This window comes from Phalacrocorax carbo, chromosome 1 (genome assembly GCF_963921805.1).
Source record: "Phalacrocorax carbo chromosome 1, bPhaCar2.1, whole genome shotgun sequence".
Taxonomy (NCBI): domain Eukaryota; kingdom Metazoa; phylum Chordata; class Aves; order Suliformes; family Phalacrocoracidae; genus Phalacrocorax; species Phalacrocorax carbo.
Window position 1 is genome coordinate 44,553,306 of NC_087513.1, and position 24,932 is coordinate 44,578,237.

The window sequence follows — 24,932 nt, forward strand, 5'->3', positions numbered from 1 at the left end:
AAGAGTTATTTTTAATAAATGCTTGACACAGTTTACTAGAACGGAAAGCCTCACCTTCTGCTGCATACCTTCTGCTGCATACAACAGCAATTAATGCAGTCTGAGACTGATCAGACTAAAGAAATTCCCCGTTAAACAAATTTTGATGTAGTCACTATTACTTTGACAATTTGGTAGCATTTCTTATGGAAATATTCACAACTTGTTTCTGGACACTGTACTTTGTAATAGGGATATAGCCGTAGCATGCAAACTACCACTAGAGGTGGGTAGTGCAGCACAGCTGCTTCCCAGAACGGGAAGTGAGGAAGCCCCAAACCTCTGAGGTCTGGCTTACTTTTCCCACTTAGTAAAAAGGATTAATTACTCAACTGGCCCTTTCTTTCTCAGAGATAGGTGTGTCAAGATTCCTGATTCACTTCTTGCTGTTCTGCCTTTCCATCCTTAGTTTGTATTGTGCTACTCTTCGGTTTTCATCACAGACAAATGCAGTTAAAGGTTTTGCAGGCACCTGAGCCCCTTCCTTCAAACTCCCAAGACCCCTCCACAGTGAGGGAGTTCTTCTGAAGGGAAGGGGTTAAAAAGAATTTTTTTAAAAAAGATTAATAGATATTTGTCACAGAAACTTAATGGGAGGGAACAGTGGTAAGTAGTTTGGAATCAAGAAGGGAGAGCAGCACCAGTGGGTAGCAGGATGCTTTTCATAATTGTTTTAACATATCTCATTTAAAATAATCAAAGGTAATCTGAATAGTCAGAATTCCTACTTCATATATGCTTCCAGGAGAACTCTTGTAGTCTCAGATACAATGCAACTGCATCTTTTCCTGGCTTATAGCAAAACCTGACATAGCATCAAAATTGCCAAGCACTTGGTTCATCCATTATGAAATTAGTTTTCTTCTATATACTTGATGGTGGCAGTGGCAGAGCGGTTGGAGCGTATTGTGCGCTCCACAGGCGTGAAGCACCTGGACAAGGATAGGTAACAGTCATCAGTGTAATGAACTTTATGGCAGAAGTGAGTGATTGCAGCACCACAATAGCGAACAGGCAGAATAAAGCAAAATCTGACTTTTTCCACCTTGTTATAAGCTTATGCAAATAACCCCAACAGAAATAAGGTAGGTTGGACTACCTGCATTTAGACCCAGTAACATAGGCTATCGGGTCCTATAGACACAGAAACAGAGCACTGAGTAATAATTCATTCACAGCAGGAATTTATGGAAGGTATAGCAGCAAAGTTTAGCTGAGATTGTTGACCTCTAGCTGACAGGACTGTACTGCAAAAGTTCTTGTTAGTAGTGTGACAATCTCATTAGGACTGTGTTCTGTGCCTACTAAGGAGTGTAAAAAATTCTGGCAGTTTAAGTTTTGCAGAATGAGTGTTTGAGTGTTCTGAAAAAAAAAAAAGGTATTTCTTACTTTATATACTGCTTATGATTTTTGCCCTGCAGCTGTATTAGTTCTTGCAATTGATGATTTACTTTAATTACAGAAAGCTCTTCTAGATGGTAACTCTCAATTACAATATGTTCCTAGGTGTCACCACAGGAGTTTTGTGAGAAGATGTGGATCAACAGTACTTACTTTTGGAACTATGAGTGTGATGCTCTTTCTGCATATGTGGCTTTATGCAACAAACACAACATCTGCATTAAATGGAGGACACCTGATTACTGTTGTAAGCAGATAGTCATGTTCTATACTCCAATGTGGCTTTGTATGCCGCAATGTTTAGTGATAACTTAAAAACATATTTCTATTATTATTAGAAGTACTGTCCCGTTCTGTCACAGCATTAGTATGTCAGGGTACAAGTTATTAAGAAGTATTGTTTTAGTTAAAGCGTCATGAATAATTTTTAATCTTGATTTAGTTGCTTACCTGAAGTACTGTTAAGAATATAAATGTGTGCTTTCTGTGATATACTCACTTGTTCATACTACCTCTTTATTCAACAAAATGCTGAAAGAATAATAGCACCACTCAGTTTCCTATTTTTATGACTTGCAGCATTGAGTTGTCCTGAGGGCAAGGAATACCAGCCTTGTGTGCAACCCTGTGAAGCCACGACATGCTTGAACAAGTGGTTCTATGAAGATTCCCCCTGTTCCTATTTAAGGGAAGACTGTGTGTGTAAAAATGGCACTATTCTGCATAGAACAGACTCTGACCTCTGTATACCGGAAGAAAAATGTAGTAAGTGCAGCAAGACAGAGTAGTTTTCCAAATATGCTAATGTTAACTGCAGCTCTGTGTAAGAAATGTTTAAATTCTATGTCAGTCCTCAGTAGGTGTGCATCTGGTACAGCTCCCTTCAACAGAGCCTAGCTTCATCTCAAGCTACAGCAGTTTGTTCTTTCACTTGGATTTAAGACCCAGTGCTGACGTACTTCTGTGAGGGAAAAATTATGGTCATTTTTCTGTAGCTCCCAGGCTTTCTTTCCTGGAGTACTCAGGATGGAATAGTGTAGGCAGATTCTTTCCCCTGCACTCACTGATTATTTTCACCCAGAGCAGAGCATTTGTTCATTTGAGCTTTTTAAGATCATGATCTTTTCTTGAATTCCTTGATCATAATGCCCCACAGTGCTGTTACTTTATTCAAGAAGGCTACCAATATGGCAAACTAGTTCAGAGTTGCTTGCAGGAAATCTGTGCTTTCTACCTGTTGAAGGGATATAAATGTTTTTCTCTCAGCATGTACAGATAACAAAGGACAACCCCGCTCTGCTGGGGAGATCTGGAATGGGTCCATCAGAGGCTGTTGCATGCACAACTGTTTAGAAAATGGAAGCATTGTTGCCATAGAACCTGAATGCGACGAGGATCCACCACCAGTCTGTGAAAGAGAAGGAGAAGTTATCGTCCATGTCATTGAAGAGGGGGCATGCTGTCCAAAGAAAGTTTGTGGTATGTACCAAATTGTTTTCAGTAACAGAAGTAAAAAGGTAGTGCTTGATATTCATCAGCAGATTATAACCTTCAGACAGGGTTCAAAGTAACATTTTTTGGAAGTGGTTTTTAGGTACTTGCGGCTGGTTGGACCAGCAAAGCAGGCTTCTTTTCTTTGTAAGAACTGACTCACTGAAATCCAAGGTTTTTTGTACTAGTCCACTAGTGAAACAAAACTTCTGTTAAAAATGAATGTTTTAGCTCTTGGGTGGAATTTCAAAAGAAATTGACAAACACTTGATGATAGAAGTAGTGTGGAGTGCACTGTAAGCTGACTTGGCCTGTTGTTAGTTCGTGCATCTCTGCTAAAAGGCATAAATATCTTGAGCTGTATAGGACTTGTATCTATTCAAATATGACAAAGTTGATTGTTTTCTATCCCACAGAATGTAACATGTCATTGTGTGATGCCATTATTCCAACATGCAAAACCAATGAAAAATTGGTTGCAGGCTATCACCCCCTGTCCTGCTGTCCACAGTACCGATGTGGTAAGGGAAATTTAAAAATGCAGTTACTGGGACATTTTCCACACTTGCATTGGGTTGTAAGGAAGTTTGCCTTACAAGTGGTTTTGACTGTTAACAGAATGGGACATTGTAAATTGCACCAAGGAATAATGTATTTCTCTTCCACACTCTCCAATATTTTTTGTGTTTGTGTTTTGTGTCACCTTTGATTTACAGTCAATTTGGAGTTTTTGTTTTACTAAGGAGATGAAGAATATATTTTCATTTTCTTAGCTCTTTTAAAAATACTGATTATTTCATATCCTACAGAATGCGATCCTTCACTTTGTTTCAATGCTTCCCAGCTGGACTGCCGAGAAGATCAATTTATTGTTGAAGCAAAACAGGAAGATCGTTGTTGTTTCTCTTATCTCTGTGGTAAGAAGCCTTAGTGGATAACTAAGGAATAGATAAGCATTTGCTAAAAATAGTCTAAAGTTCTAAACCTAATAATTTAATCCAAGAATTCTTGGAGAGGTCAGTGGGACTTCACACAGGTCAGCCTGACTGGAGCATGAATTACTCTTGGTTTTCGGAATCTTTTATTTCCAGCATCAGTTTGAACATCATACTTGAACTGCAGAATAAAATTGTTAACTGACACTGATCTTCACAGCTGAGTTATACCTATGATCTATTCCTTCAGTGTGTTGTGTCAAGGATCGCAGCTCAGCCTCGGTAGTCCTTCACTACCAAACTGCCTACTACCTAGCCTAAGCCCTGACACCTAGGTGCATGCACTACTGCTTTGTTAAGTTTTTGTATTTGAACAACAATCCATAAAAGCACTGTTATCCAACTAACAAACATAATCTGACTTTTAATATTCAATAGAATTCGCATGTGCCAACTTTCTAGTATTTAAAACTTTGTAAATGTCTGATTATTTTTTTTAAAATTTAGTTTGTGAATCCTGTATTGAGCCTGTTCCCTTGTGTAATGAAGGGGAAATTCTCACTGTAGACTTTAACACCGTACACTACTGTTGTCCTCATTACTACTGCGGTGAGTGTAACTGCTATTGGTGCAACTTATTACCAAATTTAGTAAAAATGACAGGAAGTGTGTGTGGGGAGATTTTTTTGATTCAGCATTTAGGGTGGTCTTCAGCTAGAGATTAAGAGATCTAAATGAGGGTGTTTACATTTCAGATAGGTTCAAATTTCTTGGTATGTACTTAATAGTGGTCTAACCAATGCAGTCCGTGGAGTGTGGAGAGCCTATTTAGTTCACCAAACAGTATACAGCTACTTCTAGGATGACCTAAATACTGATGTATTAATCTGGAACTGAATCCCATCCTTGGTGTATAAATATACAATTGTTCATGTATTAAATCACCTGTAAGAAAACAACTTCCTTGCTATTGCTCCTCTGTTGTACCATTCATTAGTGTTTGGGCACTTTCTCTGCACTTCTAGCTTTTAGAGGAAGGAGTAGGCCAAGGGTTTCAAATACTGCTGGGTTCCCTACTATTCAAACAATGAGCAGCCAAAAGAAGAGTATTTTCAGTGTAACGTAGTCACTTTGCTGGCCTCATAAAACACAGAAATTGTGCTCTATGTTCTTAACTAATATCTGTAAGTGTAACTGCTTAATTTAGATCAATGGACTATTCCTGCATTAACTCGTCCTATTATAGTCTTCAGGTAATTTTAGTTAATTAAATTGTCTTCCAGTCAGTTTGGAGCTTAGTAATTTTTACTTCAGGTGGTTCCACATTTTGGTCTTTTCCTTCTCCTAGTACTTGCACCCGAATGAAAGTTTCTGCAAAGGCTTTTGTCACTGTTTTTGCCAACTTCTAGCAGGTAGAAAGTTAGTGTGTGGTCTTTTTTCAGAGTCCCAGTAAGTCTCCTCTGATAGGACAGGAAAGTATTCTCTTACGAGAGTCATCCCAGGAGGGCAGTTGCTTCCCGCTATCTCACAGAAATTTGCTTTACAACAAAGCTGAGATGAAAAAAAAGCATGTCTTTCCAAAAGCTGTAATTTTAGTTGTCTTTGGTACTCGTTATCATCTTGAGGCACTCTGAAGCAGCAAGAACATTAAATGATTGCTGTGCGATGTTTTCTGAAAATTTAAACTTGTTCTAAGGCACTAAAAGCACTTTTGAAAGCCTTCGTTTATTTTTCAATTCCAAGTATAATAGAGATGCTCGAGAAACACAATAAAAATTATAAAAGATGTCATTATTTTTAAATAGTTTATCAAGAGATATAACCTGGAAAATTCAAAGGAAATTTGAGTAAATACTCATACAGGTCTTTTCTCTCCATTCAGTTTGTGATGAAAATCTTTGCTCTGAGTCTTCCATGAATTGCACAGACGACATGACACTTGTGAAGAAAAAAATCCCTGGGCAGTGTTGTCCAGAATGGCACTGTGGTAATGATTACTTTATTCCTTAGTCACTGCTGTTAACAAGCTACCAATCAGGTAACCGACTAATGTGCTTTTCTTGTTCTCTTCTCAGAATGTAGCTGTGAAAACACTACTATGCTGACCTGTAAATTGGTAAGCACTGTCCTTTACATACTTTTATTAATGGTGTTCAGCCCTCTTATTCCTCCCTTTCCATTCCTTGTTTCAATTAGTTGTAAAAGGTGATGAGGCTGAACAGGGACAGGCTGGGACTCTGCCTCCCAGTCCCCAGCTCAGGCATGTAACTCCATCAGGTTTCTGCACAGTGTTGTCAACTATTCCCTAGGGAAATTTCACTTTGTGTGTTTCAAGATGTGTCAAAGGAAGAAGAGCAACTGTAATGTTATTCTGTTCAATGTTGACTTGAAACAACACGCTGGGAATTTTTTTCTACCTAAATAATTCCTAATACTTTTTAACAATTAATGAAGGATGAGCTTTATGATCATAGGTATCATCTGGAGAAATGTGTTATTTTGTTAATCATTTATGCTTTTAATTAAAATGATTTAACATTATTGAATTCAGCTGATATGAGAAGTCATAAATATTTTGCTCCTCACATACTTTCTCATAATAGGGACTGTGATGTGGAAAATAATTATGAGTTCAAACTCCCATTATTACCACAGTGACAGGGATATTTTCCCTATCAAATGTCTGTAGCTTGTCCTTCTCTTCCCCTTCTGTGAAGACTGCATAATGTAAAGTCTAAACAGGAGTTGCAAATTTGAAGAGTTTCCCCCTATCTTTTGGAAGAAAATTCATAGAAGGCAGTCTTTTGCTAGTATGTTTATTACTGAAATGATTTTTATCTCAGGGAAAATTGCCATTTAGCCACCCTGCTGTTCATATGCATTCCTAGAGAAAATGAAGTGCTTTGCTCCTTTTTAAAGAGATAAATATGTCAAATAACTCTGAACGTGCTACTGTTTCTTGACTATGCTGCATTTTTTGCCTTTTATGAAAGCAGAGCTGGAAGTGATGGAAGTAATATCTTACATTTTTAGATAAAAACTCTCTGTTTAGCACTACATGTAATTGTTCATGACTTTGCAAACTCTTTTATCTCTTTACACTCAGGGAGAAGTTAAAAAAATAGACAGTAGTGTCTCCAGTGCTTGTGGATGCACTCACTACATTTGTGGTAACTCTTTAATATTCCTAGCTGTTTTGTTTTAGTTTTTAGCAAAAAGAGCACACAAAGAAAGCAGAAATAGGACCATAATAACCTTCTCAAACATAAACACGTTTTTATCTTGATTTTATGGGTGTCTACCTAGTTATGCAATTATGCTTTCTTTCCTGAATATGATGCTTTATCTGCCAACCCATCCATTTAGTGTCTGTTCTGGCAGGGCGTAGGAGCGTTGTAAAACTGCCCGTGGTTTCAGAGTCAGGTGCTGTCTCTCTGGTGAGAGGCAGACAGGAAGCAGGCTATGAACCTCAGCTGGGTAGAAGTGGTATGACTGCTCCCAGTCCACTGTCAAGCACAAATGAGATCACATCTCACACCAGTGCAACAGACCTGTCCAGCCAGCACGAGGGTAGGTGCCCAGTTAAGATCAGGCCTCTCTTCCCTTCTCTCACTCAACGAACCCACGCAGGCACAGTTTCAGCCATACTGCATGGGGGTGCTTGAAGTATGCTGCAATCCTGACTGCAGCTCAGGCTAAACTGCCTCTGGGAGCACAGTAAGCTTGAGCATGTTACTGTACCATAGGTAATTGTAGACATAGTATTTTAATTGACAGAAAGGCTACATTTTGTGATGCACAGAATAATTCATATAGTGTACTTAGCCCAATGTTAAATATTAGAACTCCTTAAAAGTAAGACCAACAGAACTTTTTTTACTTCTATAGTAGGAACACTATCAATGTTAGGCAGTTTTGCATTTTGTAGCATTTTCTTAGGCTGAATTATACCTCCTCCCCCCCCTTGTTTGGTAATTAAAACAACAAACCAACCAAGTCTAAAAGGGAGAAAACTTCTGGAGAGCATAGGACTTTGCCCTATATTTGTCTTCAGTGATTCTGTTAATTTGTCTGATGATTTTTTTTCCTCTGGTAACATTTATTTCTTTTGCTGTTAGAGAAGGCTGATGTGTGCATCTTCCAAGAGGTCACAGTACTGAATCCTGGACAGTCAGTGATTCAGTACTTGGATGGAGACCTTTGTTACACTGTACGGTGTTTACAAGAAAAAGATCAGAGCACAGGATACAATGCCATGCATTTTGCAATGGTGAACTGTTCCCAGCAATGTGAAACTGTGAGTATTCTTAAAAAACAGGAATGATGTAATCTGTGAGCGCAACTACGCAGTTGGGATAAAAGTGTAAGTGAAGCCTTCTGCTAGTCCTGTTTGCTCAGAAAGAACTTGAGAACTTTATAGTGATGATGTATATCTTGTGTCTCCAGGATTATTTTGAGGAGCAATTTCTAGCAGCATACGTAAACATGTCCATCCCTCCATCCATCTGTATATTGTTTCTCTTGGTATTTTTAGTTTCAGAAATCAATGAATTTTCATATACTGAATGTTTAAAAAATACAGGTTTTTTTTTTCCTTTTTTTTGCTTTCCTTTCTTTCCAGCATCAAATATATATTCCTTCCTCCAGTCACCATACTTGTTGTGGTACCTGTCAAAACGTGTCCTGCTCTTTTCATACCAAGAATGGAACACTAATTGTGTATGAGGTAAGTGTCTCTGGACAGAGACAGAAAATAACTATAATGATATGATATACGGGTACCTGACAGTCACTTCTTAGCTAACTCATGCTGTGAGTCTTGCTTCATACCTCCTTACTGCTGGTTACGCACTTAGGGACTATTTATGGTATATGATAGGAAAAAAGTGCGTTTATTTGAAGACCTGCCATTTCACGCTAGGTAAATACTTGACTTCATTTCATTGGTTGTAATATTTTCTACAAAGATATGTGAATATCATCATTTACTTAAGGCTGGATATGCTCTAAGTGCAAGGTAGGGTTAAAATTGTAACTCTAATTCATGACTGTGATTCAGATGAGTTGGGAGCTTCTGAGTTCACATCAGGACTTCTATGTCCCCCTCTTCCCAGGGCCGCTCTTCTCTTCATTCTGGTTTCTACAGAAAGGAAGTGTGTGAGCAGAAGCACTGGGGTTCAGGATCCCAATGGTGTGTTCCAGCATCCACATACAAGGAAACATGGATGCGGCCATGACTTGGTTCACGCTTCCCATTGCTCTTGGAGCAAAAGAAACTATCGGTCTTTTTTTCTGGCACAGAGCCCTTTCGTTCTGTTCTAGGGCAGCTGTGCTGAGCAGCATGCTGGAGACTAGAGCCATGGATATGGGTGTGCTACTGGTAGTTAGAGGATGGTCCCTCCCTTTGCCACCTGTGGGTGGTCTGCAACAAACTTTCTACTCCAGTAGGTACTACAGCATGAGGGCACCACTTTTACAGACGTTTGGGGTTGGAGATAAAGTTGAAATAATTTGCTTTTCCTGACAACGGTTTTGTTTTAACTATTCAGGAAGGAAGCACCTGGAGCTCCAACTGCACCAACTACAAGTGCGCAAAGACTGCTGTGGGGGCTATCATACTGGGATCAAGTGTTGTGTGCCCTCCTTTTAATGACACTGAGTGTACAAAGGTTTGTACTTTGGGTGAGGTAAGTGACAATAACTGATGTGGAGTTTGGCTCACACCTGACAACGCACGCATACCTCACACACTCTCTTTAAACTGAAAAAGTGGTAAGTGCAAACATGTAAGAGAGCAATTTACAGTCTTGTCTTCCATGTTCCTGTTTGCTTTTTGACTGACAAAATATCTGTGAGGAGTATGAAAGTTTGGTTTGGGTCTTAATGATGATTGATTTTAAAGTGTTATGGAGTTGGAATCACGCCTGAGATACCACTATATAAAGTGCTATTCACTATGTCTTACTTTAGTTTGGAATAACACTTTGCCATGTTTGTAGTACACATACACTAAATAAATTGGATCAGCTATTCAGAAATGCTGCATATAAAAGTGGGCTATATTAAAAATTCCTTAAGCTGTGCAAAGATTAGGAAGATGACAGAGTATATATAAACTTTATTATCTCTTAAACTAAACTTTGTGGAACACAACAAAAAATATCTATCATACAAGAAAGGGTATCTACCTACATCATATATCTAAAAACGTACATTGGCATACCTATATAAAGTGGTTTGAAGACTGTGGGTGCTTCACACGTTACATATTTGTTTACAACTTTATTTTCTAATTAAATACTTCTCTAACTTTATACTACCTCTTATAATTCTTGCACTTGCAGTACCCCATATATTTAATATAAGCTACAAATAATAATAAAATAAATATACATGTAGAGAGGGTAAGCACCATTGCTGCCTTGACTACAGATTGTAAATTCAGCACAAGTCCTACCTACCTGTTGCGTTTGTTTAAAAAACTCCTTATTTCTTCCAGCCCTGAAGAAGGCATTCTATCTGAAATTAATGCTTGTTCTACTTTGAGTTTATGCTTGAGTTTCACATTTGGAACCCTTTTGCCACTGTCTATTAGGATCTGTCCTTAGTAATAATGGTTAAGATTTTAAAGAATGGGGCCCTAAAATTAACTTCCTGACTCAGTCTGACCTGTTTTTCAGAGATACTGAGCACAGACTTGAGCCAGTAGCTGAGGAGAAAGCTTTTCTGACAGGCAGCTCAGGATAATTTAGGAATATGGATTTAAGAAGCTGAGTTTAAGTGCTCATTTAAGAAGTTCTTGAACAACTTATTCAGTATTTTTTTCTGTAATGAGATTAAAAATACATGCTAGCATGAAAAGATCGAAGCTTAAAAATGTCTTCTGTCTTTTGTTATCATAAGAGTGCTATTTATGTCCAGTTGTCTGCTTGATAAGCAGTTCCGGGCTATCCACTAAAATTGTGGGTGTCTGTTTCTTGCTTGCACCCATTCTGACAGCCTCTCTCTCTCCCTCTCCCTCTCCCTCTCATGCTCTCTTTTAATTTCAGAAGGACATTTTCTTCACTTTCATACATTTTTAATTTCTAGCTAACAAGCAACTTCAGAAGAAATCAATAACAAAGACTATAACTCAGAAAAATAATTGAGCACACCAATGGTTCTGAAATTCTGCAGTTAATGATCTCTTTCAAAACAGTGTATATACATATACATACACTTAATGTTGTAAAGAGCTACTTATTAGGTGTTAATTTTCTCCTTGGCATATGATCAGTGTAAATCATTTTACATTATCAGCAAAGTTGCATACATGAATTTTTTAAACTATCCTAATAAATCTCAGTGGTGGGGAAACAGTAGTAGATGATATAAAAAGATGCTCATAGGAACTAAGGGGCTTATTCAAAGGAGAATAGGTCAGATCAGATCAGATAAGCAGTGACAAGTTCATTTTCAATGTCAGAGGTTGTAAAGAATTTGTGAACCAAACCGTCAGCTGATCACATCTGTGTAATTCTCTTGATGTCAGTGATACTATTTTTCAATAGTTGGACATCTTTAAAACATGGAACGTCTTGAGATACAATTCACCTTTGCATCGGGCACAGTCTTTTTTGATATATTCTCCTTTTGTTTTTCTAGAATGGAGGAATTGTGCAGACATATAATGATGGCTGCTGCAAGACCTGTAAGTGATGAAGGCTGCATTATGTTCTAGCTTGGCTTTGGTTTTGGAAGGCTTGTTTTTTAACCTCAGTTGCTGTGACAAAAAGAAGGAAAAAGCATGCAGTCCCCCCACAAATCAGATAAGATTGTTATAGTTACCTAACAATTCCTGCTGACTTGGTGATTTTTAACATTATTGTTCTGGAGTATAACCAAATCTCTCCAAATAGAAGCTGTGGAAGATGAAAAGTTATCTTGATTAAAATAATGAAAACATTCTCTTTATGGCTAAGCTGGCTCTAAAATATTGCCTATATGAAATTTCACAACAAAAGATAAGGATTTTCCACCCTGAAACTGATTCCCAATGCATTTTGAAATACATCTCCAAATCCAAATTGGCTTTTTAATACCTGGGAGTACATTCACATTTTCTGAGTGTGTAACTTTAAAATATGATGAATTGTGAAGCAAACTTGTAGGTTTAATATTTTATGCAATTGTAAAAGTCAGTTGAGAACAAACTGATTTTCTCTGCAGTTTTCACTAGGAAACTTTTTATTATCAAGGTATATAATTATGTACACGTAAAAATAAAACACTGTTGTGTAAAACTAATTGTGTAGAGCAAGAACATGTTGAATGCCACAGAAAATCCTCCTCCCTCTGTTTTGGCCTTTTTTGTGTTCAATATTAAGAGTTAAAATACATAAACAAATTAGTCTTTGGAATTCTTTTAGACAAACCTTTACTTAATAATATTGAATGGGAAGTCACAGACATAACAATATTTTGGAGAGTTATTTAATAAAATTCAGAAGTGCAGTGTATTGTAGATAATTTGGTGATATAGGGGGAAATGCTCATACTTATCAAACACAGAACAATACTCAAGTTTCCAAGTTATGCAAAGCTTTGAAAGTGAACTGCAAGCCTTGTTGTTCTATTGTATTCAAAACATAGAAAATAAAAGCTATTTTAATAAAACAGAATACTTTTTTTGGAATGAGAATCAGCAAAGTAACACACCAGAATTGTGCTAAAATCTTATTATTTAATATTCTATCTCTAGTGATATAAACTATGCTGAAAAATATTCAATAACCCCCCTCAAATTAGGTTGGCTTTATTTAGAAAATTAGTCTAAAGAATTAATGGCTGCTGGTTTTCTGTTGACCAGGAAGATTTATAATTTTGGCCGTATTCTGTGGCCTCAGGAAAGGCATTGTTATACTTCAGAAATACTTGCGGAGGTGGCTGCTAAAAACCAGACGCAATTCATAAAATGATGCTATTTTATTTTTATTTTTATTTTGTTTTATTTTTAACTAAAAGCATGTGCCCTGTGGTGAAGCAGTTAAGAAGAATACTTATAAATAGAGCTTGCAACACCTTGGGGTTTTAATGGGAACAAATAATCTTTCTGAAAGAGCTTGATTCAATGCATGCAAAGTGAGTGCATATATTTAATTCTTACCTTGCCATAGAGAGACTCATTGCAAAAGTTTGGTTTACAAGGAAGCATCATTCCCGTTTTCTGTTAACCAGGAGAGTAATAAAGTTCAGGCCATCTTTAGTGAGACTTGAAGCAGCTGCAGAGTTTCTAAATTTGGAAGACTAACAGGAAAGCTCATCATCTTTTGCTATAAGAAAAATTGCAGTTGGCATTGTAAGAATTAATGAAATGTCATTTATATAAAAATGTTTTTATTTCATGAGAAACTTATATTCCTAATGATTCTGCCAGGTTCTGGATTGGGTCTATTACCCTTTGCCATTAGTCCAGTAGTGCCTACTGATAGTATTAATTGTGAACCAGGTATTATTCTTAATAATGTATTTTCTTTTTTTAATAATAGTGTAAGCACTGCTTGATATATGCATATAGCTGTCATTACCATTAAATGTTTCAATGCAGTTAATGGTATTGGGCCTGATACTGAGAGATACTGATCCCCTGTTGGCCTCCCAGATCAGTCGTTTTCTAAAGCCTGGTTAGGGTTCACTGCTCAGCACGTGTCAGAATTAGGTTCATCCATTTATGTATATGTATATGCTGCTGATGGTTCTTCCTCCTGTTCATTTCTGAAATTGGTTTTAATACATGAACTTACTGCACAGGGTAGTCATAGTACAAAGTCTGATTTTTAAAAATATCATCATCCTGAATATTGTTGCCAAGAGATTCTAAATCTGATCCCAGGTCTCTGAATTTAATGACTGAACTGTTTTTGCTGAAAAATAGAGCAAGAGCACGCATTCCTTCCCGGTCTCACCTTTGCAGATATGGATTTATGCTGTATTTCTTTTTTTTTGTTGCAAATAACATGTTTTACAAAGTTGTGAAAATGTTGGTGGGAGCAAACATGCAATTACAATCATGTGTTAATAATACTCTTTACAGAATGTTACAAAACTGTTGTATTATGATCATAATTCTTTGCTTTTAAGAATAGGTAAGTCATAGAAATTCCTTACTGAAATAAGGAGTAAAAAAAGCACACCTGATACTGAATGCAGATCTTCTTGACAGTTGAAGGTGGGAGGGAGAAAAGTATAGCAGCAGAGTTTTCATTAGACATCTGCACCTTATACGCTGAAATGTCATATATCTCTCTGTATGACTTGTAGAAGTACAAAGATTGTGTTGTGTACACTTATCCATGCCGGCAAGCTCTATCTGATGGAAATATCACAGGACATTTTTTCTTGTGTTGCTGAGGAAGGAAAACCAAGATGCTGTAGGCTAACACCTTCGACCGTACGGTGATCTGCCAGTTCAGTAACAGAAGCTTGGCCGATCCTGCAGTGCACAGATTAAAATCTAGCTGTACTCTGCAGCCAGCCTAACTTTTAAATACCCACTGGAGCTGTGATTGCAGAATATCTTGGTTACTCGGAGCTCATTTACCTTATAAAAGTGCTCACAAGCTTCTGGGGAACAGGAAAGTTGTTCTTTTTGTGTACACCCAACCATGAAGGCATGTGCTGAAGGGGGAGAAACTCTGCTGAATAGCACTTATTACTTTATATGCTGGGTGTCCACAAGGGTTGCACAGTGAAACTAATAGGTGATTTTGATGGGCAGTGAAATAGGAGATCTAAGTAATTGCTGATACACAGACACTAATAACAGTCTGATATGGAGCGCAGCATGAAAGATTGTACGTTTAATTGTTTCAGTATTATATTATGATTTTTATTATGTTAAAAATGGCTTTGCACTGTACAGCATTATTTTTCAAATAAAAAACTCCTACCAATATCTCCTAAAATGTATTTTAAAAAGCAGTATTTCCCTAATCCTATAATTGTATGCTGACTCAGAGCTACGTACTTCACTTCTGGTGGTAAAAACCGCACCATATTTAGCAAATATATGCATCTCTCTCTTTCAAAGTTTCCTTCAAGGACACCTTTCTCAAAATATATTGAAACTATATAGTTCTATTTAAATTTTAAACATTCAAAATAACATCAAGGTTGTAATCACATTCACAGCTTTACCTTCTCCAACGTTGACTTCTGAAGATTTTCTAAATTGCAGAATCAATATCTTATTTACATTCAATATTCTTATTATAACAGAATTAGTTCTAATACTATTCAAAATTACTTGAGACATCTTTTTTTCCAATTGCTTATATTTGTATTGCCTTATGTGCAAGTGAAAATCGTATTAGTCTTTTAATATTTATAAAATCTGTATAGCTTAATGCCTCATATGTGCTGGCTGTGAAATCGATAATTCTTCACAGGAAGTATTTATTAATATAAGAGATTTTTTTCTAAAAAATTATTTAATGATGAAAGTAATAGTTTCAGTGTGTACATTAATGAAAACAATAATTAATAAAATTAAAATTATTAAAAATATTTTAATAGTTTCACTTTTTTAGTAGCACAGTACAAGTGTACTGATTGAGAACGCATTTTCTGTATTTTATCAGGCAAAAAGGAAGAAAGGATTTGCCAGAAAATGACAATCAGGACAACCATAAGAAAAAATGATTGTATAAGTCAAAGCCCGGTAAGCATAAAAGAGCCGTGTTTGATGCTGGGCCTATAGCATACCAAATCAAGTGTTAAGAAGTGGGTTATGGCTATCAACAAACAACAAAAAATGCTGCTATCTTCTCAAAAGCAGACCTTTGACCCTAGGAATGTTATCCTGCTTGTAAATTAGCTGTTCCTATGGCTGAAAGACTGAGCCCTCCTCCCTGGAACCAACAACGGCATTGAACTCCTCACCATGAAATAACATCCCACTCTAAAAGAGGAGTAGAAATGCTTCCACTTAGGATGTGATGGAAACACTGCTGCATTCCTCTTTGGAGACCTTTACTCTCTGGGTGCTTTCTCCTCCACATAGCATGTGTCTCCATATCATAAATTCATGATCCCATTTATTTATGGGTCTGCTTAAGACATCTCATTTCTCAGCTTTGGTGTAGCCTCATCTACAAAACCCAGGCCATGTGCAAGCAGCAAATGCGCTTCTCATGTAGGACTTAAAGGAGAAGCTGTCGGCACGGTATCTTGAGACTTCCAAAAGGCCTCTGATAAGATTTTGTTGAAGAACCTAAACAGTCATAAAGGAAGAGGCAAAATATCATCACAGATTGGAAGCTGAGCAGGTTAATTTCCATCCTGCTAGAAGGTCAACAGTGACATGCCCAAAGTTTAATAGCAGAAGTAAGTGTGTGTGGTGTATTGGTTTAGTTTCAGCAAAAGGGTTAGTAATGAGGGAGTATAAATATGTAGATGAAATTACAGTTATTTGCCAGTTAAGAGGAGAGAAGACTGTGGAGAAGTTCACAGTTACTTCAACAACCTAGGTTAAGGGACAGCAATATGACAAAATAAAGACGTGGTACTGACTAAAGCAAAAAGTATTAAAAAGAAAGATTTAGTCAAACCTCACAGGTTTTTAAGCTAGCTGAAAAGGACCTTGCCCTTGAATCTAGTTCTGTAAAAACCTGTTAAATGCTTTCCTGCAGACAGAAAGGCTAACTAAGAGTTATGACATTTAGGGAACAGGATAGGGAGTGGAAACAAACTCATTCTAGTGTCTCTTACGAGCCAATGATGCAGCACTATCGAGGGTGCTCTGTGCAGTTATGGCCTCTCTACATTGCTGCAGAATTAGAGAGGGTTAGAGATGAGCAACGAGAATGTTGGCCAGAACAGTCCACAAATGGCACAACAAATGAAGCCTTCCTTTTTGTGACTTTCTATGTAGATTCTTTCTCTTTCCTTTCCCCTCTACCCATCTTCCCAAAAGACCTACTCCTATCCCTCCCACCTCCCCCGTATTACAGCTTCCTTTCCTCAGTATCTTCTTGTTCCCCACTTCCTTGATGGCTGCCCACCCTTCCCACAGTCCAGATTCCCTTACACTTCACCCAGAAGTACCTCCAGGTTTTCATGTCCTCAAAATCTCTATTCATATCCTTAGCTCCACTTTCTTTCCTCTTCAACTCCCCCACCGCAAAGCCCCTGGCACTCTTATTTCAATCACATGATTTTGGCCCATCAAGTGGCCCCATGCCGTGGCTGTTTTGGAACTACATATGTGTTCTTTGGCCAGATTAACGCTGTCAAACTTTGGATAGGGCTGAGTATGATTACATTTAATTAATTAATAACTGACAATATTAGTGCTTAGGACAAGGTCTTTTTTTCCCCTGTCAAATTTCAGGAAAGCTGTAGGAGTAACCTTTTGGTCTAAATAGGATACGGCCCATTTGTTCACAAGCTGTTTGGAAGGGGGTGGATCAAAGCATTTCATACAGCTCATTTCATAAGAAATCAGATTTAAAACTATCACAAAACAAACTAGATCTCAATTTCTGAGCATATCAACTCTGCTTAAGTTTTAATTAAAAATTATCAATTTCTTTTTTGTCAAGTATCAGCTAAGAAGACTCTTCCCATAATGTAATGCGAGAGAAAGATTTGCTCTGCTGAAGTCTAGCGCACAAATAATTTTACAGCCAGTCTCTGCCTTTGCTGGTTTGTTACTGCACCTACTTTTGAAATATATTTTTTACAGCGGTAACACAGCTCATACTGGTGTGCACTTACTCACAAGCAGTATGAATAAGAAAGGGAAAAGCTTTTGCACTGATCTGCTTTTCCTCTTGAGCCTTCAAGGAGAAGGACAGACTTTCCTTTGTTTTGCTTAAAAGAATTTAACTTTTCAGCAGTGAACATGAAAAGAACGTGAATTTATCTATGCTGTTTTGAAGGATTAAACTAGGGATTCGATTTTAGTATCCACAGCACAACATTTTGCTCAAGGTTAAGAGAGTATACATGATTAAACAACAAAAAAAAGGTTAATTAATAAAGAAGTATTAAAGTATTAGCATGAATGAATTTTAGAAGACAAAATAATTTTTAAGACCAGAGTCCTTTTCAAATGTAAAAATGGGTTTTAATCACATAGAAGTTTGAAATGTAATATTTTTATAACAAAATCTGAGATGTCTAACTTCAGTTCTTCTTTTACTCACAGATAAAAGTGGCTTCTTGTGATGGAAAATGCCCATCTGCAACAATTTTCAATGTCAATATTGATAGCCATTTAAGATTCTGTAAATGTTGTCGAGAAAATGGAACACGTAATCTGACTGTGCCACTACGCTGCTCAGGAAATGGCACTGAAATTATGTACGTCATTCAAGAGCCTATTGACTGCTCATGCCAATGGAACTGAACATTACTGTGGATACGATTTAATATGAGGAATTCAAATGAGTTTCATTTCACCAGACTCTATTTGTTGACCTTGGATGGCTATAATAATTTGCAGGGAAAAAAAAAAAGAAAGTCCTTAATTATGCTTTACAATGTAACTTTTCACAAATTTAGGACAGACGATCTTGTTTGCTGTTCTTCAAATTTTCTTTTCAAATAATGGCATGTATAGAAAGAAAATTAAAGCCATTTGAACAAGGTATAATTTAGCCATCCTTTATTTCTACTCAGTAGCTTTCTGATGAGCTGTTGAAAGCTGGTTAATATCCATTTCCAGTGTTTTAAAATTTTGGATTGTGGCTACCTATCAGAGTTCAGAATTTCTCAGTGGTTCTTTTCCTTTTACTTAGAAACTTCCAGTTAAGAACCATCACTGATCCCATATTTAACTGGAAAAGAAGCATATTAGGGTTTTGAGAATGACTGAATTAATTTATTACAAAAATAGTGGGTTCAACTGAAATATTTTTTATTTTGCTGAAAGATCTATCTTTTGTCCATTAAGCTGTTGTCAATGACTGGACTCTGCTTATCTTGTAAGTCACTGAGAAACACCATGACTGTGGTCTGTAAGTACCTGTAGTAAATCTCCAGATCATATAGAGGAATCATAATAATGTCTTTAAACCTTTGACACTTATTTTTGATATATATACTATATGAAGCATGACTAGGCAAAGGCTGAAGAATTTAAGCATTTGTGCCTTTATTAAAAATATCGAAAAGCTGTTTCTGATAGGAAGGATTCTATTTTATATGCATTTTTCAGTTTTCACAAATAAGAAATTGCCTGTCTAGTAGCTGTAGAATAAGATTCTATGTATATATATATATTTATTTAAAAAAACAGCATACTGCACATTTTAACTATTCATAATGGGTTTCTTCCTTTGTTTTCCAGTTTGAAGATTTCTGTTCAGTATATTTTTCTAAAATACATAAAAGTTGTTTGTTTGTTTGTTTTTAAATATTGAGATTTGGACTATTGGCTGAATTTACGGTTAATCGTTTTTGAGTCCAGGAAAAAAATCCAGGTAAAATATATGTTTTGCAGGGCTTAAGTGAACTATTCATTATTCATGTCCAATCAGGCTGTGAATGTCCATGATTCAGCATGTTAAGCTGGAAATGCTCTCCCTTTTACTAAACATACTATATAGTCTTATCTTAATAACTAAGGATACGATTTTAAGTTTGTTTTTAGTAGATTATTTTGCTTTATAAACTCACTGAATGAAACTGGTTTAAATGATGACAGTGGGAGTTTCTTCCATTGACCTCAGTGTGGCCAGTATTTCCCTTATCATGGAAATTGTTTCAGAATTAAAAATCTTGTCTGAAAGTCTGAAAACTTTTTGACAAATAATTTATTTCAAGCTCTCATCATTTAATTACAAGAAGACTGGATTATCACAGTGGCTTATACAATGAAAAATAAGCAATATAAAATTTAAAGAAACTTAAAATCCAAGGCTATTTTGCTACTTCGTGTGACAAAGCTTTATACTTCTGCTGTGTTCAGTTTGATGGCTTATAGAGAAAAATAGCATATACAGTGAAATCTGTCTTTACTAACAAGACTGTCATCTACTCGTCCACCTCCTTAAAAATAGTAACTCGGTTTAAAAATTAAAGAGCAATCCATTGTATTATCAGTAGAATATTTAACCATTATACAGAAACAGTGATCACTTAGTGATCAAAATAAAGTGCTGTTCTGAGAAAGCATATGCTTTGTTTGCACGTTTTTATGATTTGTATGGCAGATATTTCAAGTTGTTATATCCTAGGGCCTAGAACCAAAATATTCTCTGATATTGCTGCTGGCATTTGTGTACAGAAACTTTTCCTGCAGGCCAGAAATGGAAATTAAATCATAGTCATAGCCATAAAGTTTGTGTAGTCATACAGCAAATTAAAAGGACAAGTTCTTTTAAACAGAAAGTACAACCTTGGGGCCTTTTGATTTATTAACACAGGGACCCGAATCCTATATTTGCATCAGCAGAGTTTGGCCCAAAACTTCTTAATGAACTTAGCATTTGATAAATTACTTAAGGAAGCTCCTACAAGATAGCATTTTCCCATATAATGACCGAACACTTGATGTGTTTTGATTAAATGGCCGTGCTTTTTATAAGCAATGTGCTTTTGTAAGATTTAGAACTGTATTTGTAGTTAAAGAGAAATTAATAAACATTGTTTGGCAGAATGCTAATAAATCAGTGTCGATGCAATTAATTTACCTGTGTCATTAAAGATGACTGATAATGCAAAATCTTAGACAAACGTGGACATTAAAAGCAGTTATGGTTAAAGTTAACTCCATGATAACCTGCAATAGGAAACATGGTACTCAGAAATGTTTCTCCCACTTACCCAATTTAGTTTTTTAGGTGCAACAATCAATAGGAACTGTGTCAGGATCCTCCCTGAAGCCTACAGCAAAATCTTACATCTTCAGTGGAGCTGGATATGGACTGAGACTGTCTTCCATTTTACAATTAAACTTCAAATTCAGACTGGTTTGGCCTGGTCAGAAAGCGAACATCTGTTAAAACTTGTGAACCACTTTCTGGACAGCCATCCCACCCCCATTACCTCCAGGAAGCTGCCATTGGCGTAATGTAGTATGCTTCATATGTGAACTACCCCTCGCAGGACTTGCAATGTACAGAAGGTTTGAATGAGCCTGCAGCATGGCACGACCCTTCTGCTCCAAATATTCCCTCAGCCTGTAACTTAAACGTAAATGTAGATGCAGCTCATGGTTCTGCCTCGGTTTCCTGATCTCTCTTCAACTCTGCATTCTTGCCTCAACCCCCAGCCTCCAGCCATGTGTAACGCTGTCTGCGCAGGCGTCTTGTGAGCTGGTTTGGAAAACTGCTCCAACTCAGACCTAACCTAGTTAAATACCAAAATTAATTAGTTTGTTTATTAGTGATTATAAGAGCTCCCTTCCTTCTACCCCCTCTGAAACTAGGACTCAAATAATTTCTACTCCCCTAAAAGAAAGGCTAGGAATGCATGCCTCTCTCAAACTCCCACGCTGCCACTGGAAAATGTGAAGGACTCGGGAGAAGCTGTGCACAGGACGGAGCACACTCCTTACGCTGCAGCCCTGCCACTTCCCCCACTCATAGCTGGTTGCACCCCTCCTTCATGCCTACATTTCCCCTGCTCTCTCTTCTACCCACCTGTGCCTGCAAAAGGAACTCCACAATATAAAGGCTTACCCATAAAGATATGCAGATTTTTTAGGCATTAATGTAAATATATCTCTGTCCTTAGACTCAGATTGTAACTGAATATGCCTCTATAAAATAGTAAAGCTTTGGCCATGTTATTTATAATATTTGACTTTTATAAATACATTGCCTTATTACCAGGTCATTTGTTAAGACCAATCCCCACCCCAATACACAATTAGAACTTGAAGCACAGCTTTTAATATTGTGTTTAAACCGCTTACTGTGTGTTTTCATTAATAACATCCAAGACCTAGAGTACAGCTATAGTCTATAGTCTAATAGTCTCATTTTTAGCTAGCCAAATCTGTATGCTAAAAATCGAAAGTAAAACTTAATACATATGCATGATTTCCTACTTTTCCACATTGCAGGCAGACACCTTCCCAAATACATGCACCTGTGTATTGGTGAAAAAGCCATTTGCACCAAAGTCTTTGTTACGAGTTTTGAGAGCAGGATGAGGCCTGATGTATGGTGTTTGAACAGTTACAAACCACATGCTATACTAACAGGCGGAGGCGTTTACAAGACTACGCTCCAGGGTGACAAATAGTCACTGTGCTGTTCACAGTGCTTAAGCAGTCACAAAAATCCTGCATCAGATGTGGCTCCTTTCCCTTTTCCTTCACACTCCATTTTTCCTGACGCAAATCCAATTTTTTTCTCTTGACCTTCAGCACTGCTGATAAACTCAGCTTACTGGGCCTGGATATTTTTTTAATAATTATGCATCGGTTCTGTATAGCTCTTTCCATCTGTTTTTCTTCCACCTTTCCTTTTGTAAGAATTTAAGGGACAAATCCAATTTCCAAATACTACAGAGGTTCAACTTTGTGTAAAAACTTGCTGCCAAATCAATGTGTAGGTACCAATCAGGAATACTGTGGCAGTGGGAAACATTGACTTGAACTAATTTTTTCAAGTTCTGTCCCATCAAATCCTTTTCCAGAGGTTACTTGGACATTATGCTGCTGGTGTCATCATGTATGAAATCATAGACTCATTTAGGTTGGAAAAGACCTTTAAGATCATCGAGTCCAAAAGATCTATGTCCTATGGAAACATCCCACAGACGTGTGTTCTAGTACCAGGGACAAAATATAGATGAGTTGTAACACGTAAGCACAGAAATGTAGTGATAGTAGAGGGGCAGCATGAAGGCCAGAACACCAACAGAAAGCTTTTATAGTCACAGTGGGATACTGGTACTGCATTCTGGATACTAGGTTGGATTTCACATTCCCAACCATTCTGGGGAATATATTTAAAAAAAACCCCAAACATTCATGAGCTGAACGTAAATAATCTTTCAAGGGATAGACTTCAGTACTTAACATAAATACAGAATTAAAAAAGGCTTTTATTGAGGAAAGGTTATGATGTAGAAGGTCTATATGTAACACTGTGTACTACATTTTCAGTTTCTCTAACCATTCTTGAAATACCCAGTGGAATGAGCAGCTGCCTATAGAACAAGGAAGCTTGAAAAATTATCTATCCATTATCATTAACGAGTCACCACAGTTTAAGGGAGAAGGGCAGATTCAGAGCTGAAGAACAATGAACCGTAGCAACTGCAAATACGATTCATGGCCTAGTTCTTGGCAGCCACATACTGACCACTTCAGAACAGCTTTTTTTTGCCTATTTTGAAAAATAATTCCACATATAGACCAATGAGGTAGTCATCAGTGGTAAAATCAGTGTAATCAGTGGTAAAAGATTGCCTAAGATCAGAGATTTGGGAATCTCACTCGAAGGAGACAGTCTGAAAAAAAAGGCCTTATACATGTGGTTTCTACCTTCACAGTAGTTTTTGTATGAAGAATGGGTGGAACTTAAAGAGCTTCTTCTGTACTAATGTTGCGTTCTTGGATAAAGCCAATAGTTAATGATGTTAGAACTTAATCACTAGAAATGCTGAATAAAAGAAAAGTAGTTACGTTTTGGGGAGTGTTCTTTTGATTAAGGTGGAATGCGCCACACACTTAATTTAATGAGGTTAAAAAAGAGAGGGCTCCTGCTGTTGTCTTGAATATCACCACATTAATAAAGCCTCCCTTTGTGCTCGGTGATTATAACGTGCTGGGGCAGGGGGTGGGGGAGAGAGTATGTCTGCTTCGTGAAACAGCTGAATAGGCATCAGCTAACTTGTGGCATTTACAGCTAAAATAGCATCCAGGTGCTTCATCCATGTATGCTCTGTGTGCGTGTGTGTTTCTCAGAGAGAGAGAGACTGACTCACTGTTTTGACATCAGGGGTTTCATTGCGGTAGCTTTTGATTTACTGCACTTCCCTTTCAGCCTGGGTAACAGAATAGCTCCGAAATGGTATTTTTTCTGGTGAGATTAATCCTGCCTTGTTTACTAGAAGTTCTAAATAAAGCTATAATTAAGAACTGTATTCCTTATTTCATGATTCAAAGTTCAGTTGCATACACGTTTTAGGAAAAATAAGGAACAACCCATCGAAGAACAAGATACTAGCTCAAGACAGAAACAATATATTATGTGATAGCACCTACGAAAATACACAGTAAATAATATGAGTGTTGCTCATTTTTATGGTGCATATATACAGTGGTACTAGTTTTTTTTATTCCATAATCACTTTGGAAATAATGAGTAAACAATTTTTCTCAGTTTATTAATCTGATTTCATTTCAAAGAGCATAGCAGAGAACTGATTTTCTATTAAAAAGGTTAATTTGGGGAAAGTTAGGGCACTGGGAATTATATTGAGATAAGTTTACCTCTGAATGCACTACTTTGAATCTGGCCAAAGGCATATGTCACTCAAAATTCTTGTCTTAGCCAAGTTCTTGTTCAGTAGCCTTTGGGAAATAAATCGGTGGTCCTACTGTAACAAATTGTTGTCTGTTCCGTGTGTATCGATGCTTGCACTGGTAACCGTGTGTGGGACCTCTGTACAGAGGCCAACAGCTTGACAAGGAGAATCAGAAATTCTTCCCCAAGGAAAAATTCTATCCCAAAGAGGTAAATTAGGACCTTTACAGTGACTTCAGCAGTGGGAAACTGGTGTCACGCTGGCGAGAAGTTTTACGGGCTCTGAGGCCAACTTCATCTCTCAGCCAAGCTTTATTCCTAGGCGGTCTGATTTAACCCTTTTCCCCTGTAACCTTTTAACCCTGATGTAAAATCTTGAATGCAAAAATGTGTGTTAGGAGTCTCGTAGTTAAAACACAGCACTTCATGCTAATTGCTTTGATTGTATTTGTTACTAACCCTTCCCAAAGGCATATGCTGAAACTCTGTAACTCCCAACTGGAAATAATTTTCCCAAGGCAAGTTAAAGCCAGTACTCCGGGGAGCCACTTTCATGTTCTGCACACGTTTATTCATGCAGCCCCGAAGACACAGCTAT

The 24,932-nt window shown here is 37.2% G+C and overlaps 1 protein-coding gene across 1 annotated transcript in view; it reads left to right on the forward strand.

The window, feature by feature from the left end:
* Positions 1-20,860, forward strand: part of OTOGL (otogelin like) — a 97,857-nt gene extending 76,997 nt beyond the window's left edge. The window contains 16 exon segments of the mRNA XM_064444181.1: positions 1,546-1,687; positions 2,020-2,205; positions 2,707-2,919; positions 3,348-3,452; positions 3,741-3,848; positions 4,374-4,475; positions 5,749-5,853; positions 5,942-5,982; positions 6,973-7,036; positions 7,985-8,163; positions 8,488-8,592; positions 9,416-9,535; positions 11,511-11,556; positions 13,282-13,353; positions 15,485-15,564; positions 18,055-20,860. Of these exon segments, the coding sequence (XP_064300251.1) occupies positions 1,546-1,687; positions 2,020-2,205; positions 2,707-2,919; positions 3,348-3,452; positions 3,741-3,848; positions 4,374-4,475; positions 5,749-5,853; positions 5,942-5,982; positions 6,973-7,036; positions 7,985-8,163; positions 8,488-8,592; positions 9,416-9,535; positions 11,511-11,556; positions 13,282-13,353; positions 15,485-15,564; positions 18,055-18,255 (1,869 nt within the window). The 3' untranslated portion in view covers positions 18,256-20,860.
* The last annotated feature ends 4,072 nt before the right edge of the window (positions 20,861-24,932 follow it).